The sequence below is a fragment of the Sesamum indicum genome, linkage group LG9 (genome assembly GCF_026168435.1).
Source record: "Sesamum indicum cultivar Baizhima isolate 11 linkage group LG9, ASM2616843v1, whole genome shotgun sequence".
Classification (NCBI taxonomy): Eukaryota; Viridiplantae; Streptophyta; class Magnoliopsida; order Lamiales; family Pedaliaceae; genus Sesamum; species Sesamum indicum.
The window spans coordinates 9,188,266-9,198,103 of record NC_142665.1 but is presented as its reverse complement, the minus strand read 5'-3'; the positions used below and the strand labels follow the sequence as shown (position 1 = coordinate 9,198,103).

Below are 9,838 nucleotides of genomic sequence, written 5' to 3'. Positions count from 1 at the left end.
ATGTTTCTTTCCACACAATACTAAGTGTGATGTTCCGGTCAATAACATGAATGAATCATTTAACCACATCGTAATTGAGGCAAGAATATAGTTGAAAATAGGGATGGAGAAATACGAAGGGGTTGTTTGTCCTAATACCGCTATTAAGATTGATATAGAGACATGAATGCAGAAACTGTTTTTCGTCTTGGACTGGTGAGAATAAATATAAAACTATGCAAAACCCTATTGCTTTCGTCAGGGACAGACACTACAAATTTGGCAAGTTGTTTAACCTTGTAGGCTATCCCTGTTGCCATGCAGCTGAAGCAATTGACAATTCAAGAGAAAATATTGTTCGAGCCTTTTCTCTGTTTTTTTTTTTTTTTAGTTATTCAGAGTTTGACTTATTTATATTTGGTTTTCTTGTTTATTGCAACTTAATCATGCAATTCAAGTGGCATAAAACATAGACATATATTCACATTAAAGTTCACTTAAATATTACAACAATATTTATAACAAAAATAGCCACACATAGTGCCTTCAGCATTCCTTGATATGCCTCCAAATGCTTCATTTTGGTTGTTAGGTATTCGCATACGGATATTAGTTCCGTAAACCTTTCTTCTAGTCCTCTTGCATCGGACTCGACCTCTTCTTCCATTTGTGGTTTCTGGAACGTGCTTGAATTTGTACTTTGTGAATTCTTTTCAGAAAAATTAATAGGCTCCAACCAACTAAAATAATTGCAACGTCCGAATCTGCAATTGCAAAATAATTTTCCTTCAATATCTTTTATTTGACCCACAACTCTGATGGCGGCATGTTCTTGACAATAGCACCTAGGGTTCTTGAACCTCAAATCCATAAATTCCTCTCTTTTGATATTGGATTTCCTTGAATAGGATGTCATTCTACATGCACATCAAAAAATAAAAAAAATTAATTCAAAATAAAACTAAACAATAATATCAAAACTCAAGAGACGGGGGGAGGGGGGCGGTCGCAGGAAGGAAAAATGAAATTTAGCCTATAATTTATCCTAATAGAACGCGTGGAACCAACCTTCCGTTAGTTCCTAACAGAAAGGGTTTCGCGCAATGTTTGGACGGGGAGAGGGGGGTGGTTCACATACTTTCAAGAGATGAGACGATTTTAATTATTTTTCTCAAATACAGGAGGAAAAAATAGAATTTAGCCTATAATTTATTCTATTTATTTAAGTATAGGGTAGGATTAAAAAATTTATGAAGAGTTATATATAAGTAATAATTATTTTAAAATTGCTATTTAATCTTTTTCTATTAGCATTCTTTGTTCTTGTAGAGTTATATATAATTCTTTTCAAGAAGACATGAAAAGAGCACAAGAACCCATCACATTTGGATTATCGATTTCAAATTCTATTGCATGTTTTTTATTTCATTTAATATATACACGCTACGTGTACAAAATTTTTTCCGGAATAAAATAAAAAACATACTTTTTATACATGTAAGCGCGTATATATTAAACATAATAAAAGAATACAATAAAATTTAAAACAGAAAATTCAATCTGATATGAGTCGATGTGAGTTAGTAAGTATCGATCTATAGCTAAAACTCGCAAAAACTATGCCTTTGAGGCATGCAGTCCTGGAATTCCAACTTGGTGCCTGCGCAGGAATATCCCTTTCTGAACTTGTTGATGTTTTTGTTCCTGACCTCCACCTCCACCGCGAAGACGGCGGACACCGGCCGGTGGTCGGAAAATCTCGACTCCCCTCGTACATACGATAATTGTTCGATCCCGTTGCCACGCCATAAAATTCTGTCACACCTGAGGTGAAATCCGTCGTCGTGTTACAACAAATTTTTATGGAAGATTTGAGCAATTAATGGATATGTCTCTATTTTGATTATATTTCTCAGTTTCTAAAGTTTTTTTTTCTAAAAAAAAATATTTTATACACATAAATAAAATATCAGATGCAATATTATTTTTCCATAAATATATTTTTTTGATGGAATAAAACCAACTCATCCTATTTTGAAGAATTTGTTTTTTGTCAGAACTAGTCTTGATTATATGCAATTAATTAATTTGCATAAATATTATTACACTTACGATATATATAATTAATAATATTTTTCTATACTATACAGAAAAATATGTAATAAGTATAATGCACTTCCTATTAAATATATGGATAATTACATTGTTCTGCAAATATTTGGTGTAATTACATGTAAACTTCTGAGTTTGAAAAATTACGTCTAATAATCCCAATATTTATTTTCATCTAATAAATAGACACATCAGTTAGTAAAAATTCAAGTAATTTGTTGACATCAACAAAAAATTGAATGAAAATTCATATTAGACTTGTTGCAAATTAAACAAATCTTTTTTTGACTAAACTACCCTCATACACCTTTACATTCAAATTCATGTGAGGAGGTACTAGTGGAAAAATCGCATTTTGATCATCGCATTTTTGGTCTCATATGTTAGGGCCGTTTTCAATTTAATCATATTTGTTATGATTTTCTCATATTGTCTCCCATAAGCTGAAAATTTTCTCAATATTAGTCCTCACATACATTTTTTGTCCAATAATTAACTGAAAATGTGTGGAAATTCTAAAGCCTTTGTTAATCATTGGACGAAAATACACGCAATGACTAAAATTAGAAAACAAATCAACTTATAGGATGTAATATAAGCATGGGACTAAATTGAAAAAAATCCTAACATATGGGACAAAAAATGCAACGTTCTCAAGCACTTGTAATTAAAATTAAATTGTAAAGGTAAATAGTATAATATATCTAACAAATTCACATGCAATAATTTTGGAATAAATCAATCGAGGTCATATATGAATTTTCATTCAATTTTTTGTTAATATCGGCAAATTATATGAATTTTTACTAGTGAGTGAATCTATTTGTGGGCAAAAATAAATATTAGGATATTAGGAATAATTTTCCAAACTACATTATTTTTATATCTAATTATACCAAATTATGGGTCGCATTTAATTTAAAATAAAATATTTTGTGTTTGAAATATATATATATATATATATATGGGAAAAGTATTATTTTAGTCCGCTAAGTATGTCTAATTTTAATTTTAATCCAATAACTATGTCCATTTTTGTTTAGGTCCAGTAACTTACGAAATTGCTTACTTTTAGTACTCTGGCAGATTTTCGAACAATTTTACCCCTATGCAACTTTTGAAAGGCAGTTTTAGTCCATATGCACTCATAGGAGTAAAATTATCCGAAAATCTGCTAGAGGACTAAAAGTAAGCAATTTCGTAAGTTACTGGACCTAAACAAAAATGGACATAGTTATCGAACTAAAATTAAAATTAGGCATACTTAGCGGACTAAAATAATAGTTTTCCCTATATATATAGTGTGTGTGTGTGTGTTGGGTGGGGGGTTAGCAAGTACCATGCAGGGGTCCTTCGTTTTCTCCTGGACTTGGTGTTCTCTCCAGCATAGGAATCAGAATTTTGGGAGTACTTGTACGTGGGTGCGAACATAATCTTCCCTTCATTCCACCCACTAAACACTCTCCCAGCTTCTCTTTCCCTGTTCAGCTGTTGTTCAAACCATTCATTAATTCAAATATTTTATTTTTTATATAGTATGTACTTTTATTTTTAAATTTAATTTTTCATCTAATATTCTTATTATAAATTTGACATATACACATACAGCGTAAAATGGTAATAATTCAACAATCGCATAAAAGAACAAACTATTTCCTACATTACAAATTAATGCAACGTACAAGGGAAAATATTACAATTTTGATCCACTAACTTAGGGGTGGTCTGTGATGATTTTCAGTACAAATCAATTCGAAAATTGTAAGAAAAGATTATAATTTATAAAAAATAATAATTATGGTAAAAAAATCCTAATTCGACCAAAATTTGTCATATAGCCTACACGTGACACTTAGAAATTGAGGAATTTTTTTTTAAACTTTTCAATCAAATTAAGGTTAATTGGAACAAAATTGTCATTTTTTTTTCCATAAATTGTAGTCCTTTATGACAAATTTTCAATTGACCTAGTTAGTGGACTAAATTTACATTATCCCTAATGCAATTTTGGTCTGGAATAATGTAATTTTGGTCCACTAACATAGGGATGGTGGTAATTTCAGTTCAGACGAATTCAAGATTTGCAATATAAGATTGTAACTTATGAAAAATGACGATTTTGATCCAACAAACCCTAATTTGATTGGAATTTGTCATATGACCTGCACATGACACCTACAGATTAAGAAGATTTAAATTTTCCGGCCAAATTTGAGTTTTTTGAAACAAATTTGCCATTCTAGATAGATTACAGTCGTTTATTGCAAATCTGAAATTAGCCTAGACTGAAACTGCCACTACCCTATGTTAGTTGACCAAAGTTGCATTTTTCCTCGACTTACAAATCATGATAAATTAATACTATTCATAAGAGTCAAACAAAACTAATCCAAAACTTAAATTTTGATCACACACCGTTAACCAATAATTTTCATGATTTCAATTATATTCAAAATATTTTTTATGATTTTTAGCTATGACTAATTTAATTTGTCCAGTCGTAGACTAAAGTTAATTAGTGGGAAAAAAAAATTACGACTGTAGTTAATTAGTTAATCTTATGTCCCACAGGTTAGTCTTTTTGTGACTTTTTGGTCCCAACTTTTTTGAACTCGTCACATTGCATCTCATATACAACTCTAAAATATTCACAATTTTAGTCAAAAATTAAACTTTAATGCTGTTAAATTTTTGATGGAAACATCACGTGCATGGAACGGGTTTCGTTAAGTCTTGAGGGGCACTGACTTACATTTTTATTAGAAATTTAATATAATTAAAGTTTGAGACAAAAATTATAATTTTTTTTTTCATAATTATGGGATGCAAGTTACAAAACAACGAGACCAAATTACAAAACGACTAACCTAAGGGACGTAAAAAAATGTAATTTTCTCTTTATTAATAGGAAAAAGTATTATTTTAGTTCGCTAAATATGCTTAATTTTAATTTTAGTCCGATAACTATATTCATTTTTATTTAGGTTTAGTAACTTACGAAATTGCTTACTTTTAGTCCTCTTGCAGATTTTCGAATAATTTTACCCCTATGCAACTTTTGAAAGACAGTTTTAGTCCATATGCACTCATAGGAGTAAAATTGTCCGAAAATCTATCAGAGGACTAAAAGTAAGCAATTTCGTAAGTTACTGGACCTAAACAAAAATGGACATAGTTATCGAACTAAAATTAAAATTAGGCATACTTAGCGGACTAAAATAATACTTTTTCCTTATTAATATTGGCCACGATCGAGTTTTTATTTTTACTATGATAATTAATTATAATAAAAAAGCAACATATATCTTATAATAAATGTTATATGTACCTATTTACTTATTACTTAAAATAAAAGGTTGTGATGTAAGTTATCAGAAACCACAACCCTTAGGAGACTTGCACGTACATATATATCTAGAAATGAGCTACATTATGAATTGACTTCTTTAATATTGACATTTAGAGATATCATGTAGACTTAGGGGGTGTATTAGCTAAGTATCTTTTTGACTTGTAAACCCCATAAATTAATTTAATTTTAAATTATAAAAAAATAATAATAATAATTTAATAATAGATACACCAACACCAACCTGATCTTTGGCCAAGAGGGATTCCCAATCATTATCCTCTAGCAATAGCCTTGCTTCTTGATAGCTCAATCCCACTCGATAATTCAAGTCCCCTAGCCATATCGTACGGCTGTAAAAAAATTTATTTTTACAAGGTTGTAAGAATATAATTAGCATATATATGTACTCGTGAAGAAAGGACTTGTGTCATAATATTGCAAAATCAATGTAGTGAAATTGGACTTGGAAATTAAGGGTTTAATATAATTTACTGTTTTATGATATTATAAATGAATAAATTACCCTCTTATTATAAAGAAAAATAATTTACTTAAAAAATATAAAGGGTAAGTTGCTGTATTTTGAAAAATACAAAAGATAAATTGATATTTTTTCTTATAAGAGGATAATTTGTTCATTTACAATATCACGGGAGTTACTTGCATTTTTCTCCTAGAATTAATAACTAAATGCTATTCATGGTCGATGAACTTACTCGTGGTCCATGATTCTTTCTGGGATTTTGCGGCTTGGATTCTTGCAAGTTCTTGGGAATTGAGTGCCCTTTAGGATTTCGGTTACATCTGAGTTTCGTCTTAGCTCGTCTCCTTCCTTCTCCCCCGACGCCAGGTGACTGCACACGAAGCAAAAGCTCGTTTGGTGCAGTGTCATGCTTATAGATATACAACCCTGCAAATAACGTCTACGTTAGAATTCCTTCGTATAATGTCTAGTACTATTTTGAGTTGAACTCCTTGTCTTTAACAAGACAACCTCTGACCTAATGGTGGTACTTTGTTCGTATGAAATTAAGGCAGGTCAACAGGGTGCACGAGAAGTTTAAAATTTTAATGTTTAAACCAATTACCTTATTACCAAGGTAGCCCATGATGCCTCGTCCCATGCAAGAAATCCTAAGATGACCAATGTCTTTAACCAGCTCATGTCGAGCCCATATTGACAGGAAGATGCCGACCATTTGCTTGCTCGCGACAAGCTGGTAATTGAGCCTTGTGGGCAAGGAAATCTCAGCCATTGAGAGGAAATCATCCATGCTTGGATCACAGTAACTGAAGGGTGATCCACAAGGGTCTGTGAGTTTTCTAGCCCTCCGGTTCGAGATCAAGGAATCCCTAGAGCAATTGCAGGCCTTGAGTAGTTCACTCTCACCCCTCAGATTCTTACTGAGAGCTTTCAAATATGGCTTGTGGAATATGTTGACGGATTTCGAGTCCTTTGAATCATCGGACAACGGTTTGTTTAGGGCATGGCTTATTAGGGCTAGCCATTTTACTGCTGGCTCGCTGTCTTCTACCACTAACACATTTCCTGCATTTAGTGGGACAATCTCCTGAAACCTAAATTATGTGAAAAAAAAGAAAACACTTTGTCTTAGAAAAAACATAACAATCTTATAATTAGGAACGACGAACTAGGTAATAAAGAGTGGATAGAAACAAGAATGAAGAATCAATTGAACGCAAGAACGTCGGCCACAAGGACTCTGAATTCTCCTGCGTCCATGCGAATGCTCAATTTCTGATTAAAGTTGTATTGTTTCAATATGTTTCTATTCCATGAATTCGAACATGAAATCACATGAGATGAACATGTTTTATTACATGATGCACTTTGATATATATATATATATATATAGATGTTCCTATTCCATGAATTCTAACATGAAATCACAGGCTTCTCGATGGTTTTAGCCAATGGATTTCTTCTCCATGAACATTTGCATATCTATGCTCTTCAAACAATTAAACAGCAGCAAGTCACATATATATATAGTACCCGAGTACATAGATGTCTGCAGAGCCCTCCGCCTGCAAGAAATCCTCAAGGTTGAGTCCATAGTTAGGACTGTTCCCTCCCACATTCCACGTTCCCACGAAAATCCTACAATTTTTTCTCAACAAACCCTATTTTCAATACCTTAATACATTCAATTCTTTTTTTATTTTATACGTTCAAAAAGTCTCAGAACGATTAGTTACAGCTCATACCGGACATCTTGAACTGTCATGGACGGTGCCATCGATTGATCAAAACTCGAGAGGCTTAGGCTTTCGATCCCCGCGCAACTATGCCGTTCTGAGAGGGAAAAACAAATCATTACAGCTCTTTTATATTTCCCCCTCATGTCCTAAGTAAGGGTCAATGCACTAAGTGACAACATCTATGCAAGAAAAAACAACCACAAACTTAAGTTCTTTTCAACATTCAATGAATGCAATTGCAGTTTTCTTACACAGACACTTTAGTCTTCTGTTAGGTAAGCTACCAAAATACATATACACAAGCGAAAACATATATACGGGCTTCGACTAGATTAGTACGTGGCGTATATCCAATTAATGTCGTATCGACCTACTGCACGAACACTAGATTCTTGGATTATAAGGATAACATAAAAATATGCCGGAGATACGAGAATTCTTTAGAATAATATGGGTTTTCTTTCTTCAGTGTAAGGACAATTAGCATAGCCATCGCCTACTCATCATATGGCAAAGTAAAAATAATGTTCATGGATATTATACTATAATGTAAGAAAAAATTGACATGATATTATAATGATTTAGGTTTTTCAGCACATGAAGGGTTACATATATTAAATATTATTTATTTATTTATTTATTTTTGGATGATGGATGGATTTTACCTGAAAGACCTCTTCTCATGTTGCTGGGTGTAGCCTCCTGCCAAAAAGCTGTTGTTCTTGATGTAATATTTCCTTCGGATTCTGCTACCAAACACCCAACAACGCAAAGATTATCAAAAAGTAATATATAACTACAATTTTAAAAATTTCATATATTAAGGACAAAAATGGTCGGAAAATTACACATAATTAAGTTGGTCAATTACGTCCACTTTTCAGGTTATTTTAGCAAATCTCGATCATTTTTGTCCTCAATATGTAAAAATTTTAAAATTACAGAATAAAATTGTCAAGATGAATTCGTATATAGGAAAAATTATACTTTAGGCCCATAAGATAGGGTTCAATTCTTTTGGTTCTCAATTTTATGGGATTTTTAAAATGGTCCCACAATAAAAAAAACAAAAAGAATTGATACATTTAGTCCTATTAATTATGGGATTTTTCAAAATAATTCTAAAATTAAAAAACTCGACACATTTAGTTATCTATTTTACGGGATTTATGGAACTAAATTGGTCGAGTTTCTTCAATTTTGGGACTATTTTAAAAATTATGTAATGCATACGACTAAATCTGTCAAATGTTTTTTTTTCTTTTAAAATTTTAGGACTATTTTAAACATCTCATAAAATTGAACCCAATATCATATGAAACTAAAAGTGTAATTTGGTCGAATTCCTACAGAATTAAAATGGCCACCTAATCATATTTATCGGATTAAAATTTGCAATTTTAGGAGGGGGGGGGGGGGAGGACAAGAAACAGAAAACAAAAGAACGAACCATTTTCATTTCCAAGATCTGATGATTGAAGAATGTCCTCTATTGAGTTCCCTCTGCTGTGTCTCTTGGAGCTAAAAATCCTTGGAATAATAGACTTTTATCCCATTTATTTCAATTTATACATACATGTATATATGTATGTATACAGACACCAAAAGAAAAGAATTAAAAAAGCTGCAAGAAACTAAATTCTACAAATTTAATAAATAAAAAATACCTTTTTTTTCTTTTCAGGTTTGACAGAATTATCAGGGGTGGAAGTGGGGCTGGTGGAGGAGGAGGTGCCGCCGTCGATGGCCTTAGTCATAGTATCATCGGCGGTGGTGGGCCTTCGCCGGCTGTCACATTCATTGATCATAACAAGCCCTGAAAATGCAGTTGATTAATTCCTTTTCTGGGATTCCCAGGTTGTAATTTTTGGTACATCTTCAGAAAAGAAAAATTAATTAATATTATTATTATTATTATTTTTTAAGATATATATTTGAAGTTGAATGTGATGATGAGGTATTGGCGCCATTTCTTTCGGGACGTAGGTGGTTTAAAGCTAAAACAACACAGTTCAGCATTGCCTGGTCTTCCATTTTTACCCATTATATATATATATATATATATACACACACTCTATTCCATGTATGTATAAAAATATTTAAAAATTATAAATAATTAAAATTTTAGTTAACAAGTTAGCTACCAATAATGGGATAGCGGCTTCAAAAATG

At 31.9% G+C, this 9,838-nt stretch overlaps 1 protein-coding gene across 1 annotated transcript; it reads right to left on the bottom strand.

The window, feature by feature from the left end:
* Positions 1–1,436: 1,436 nt before the first annotated feature.
* On the bottom strand, positions 1,437–9,532 carry BST1 (DNAse I-like superfamily protein). The gene is made up of 10 exons (XM_088885140.1): positions 9,334–9,532; positions 9,117–9,210; positions 8,332–8,412; positions 7,673–7,760; positions 7,461–7,565; positions 6,532–7,021; positions 6,160–6,353; positions 5,685–5,793; positions 3,431–3,579; positions 1,437–1,803 (listed from the first exon to the last, which is right to left on the bottom strand). Exons 1-10 carry the CDS (start codon positions 9,472–9,474, stop codon positions 1,581–1,583), a joined length of 1,674 nt encoding a protein of 557 aa, XP_088741266.1. The 5' UTR covers positions 9,475–9,532; the 3' UTR covers positions 1,437–1,580.
* Positions 9,533–9,838: the final 306 nt, after the last annotated feature.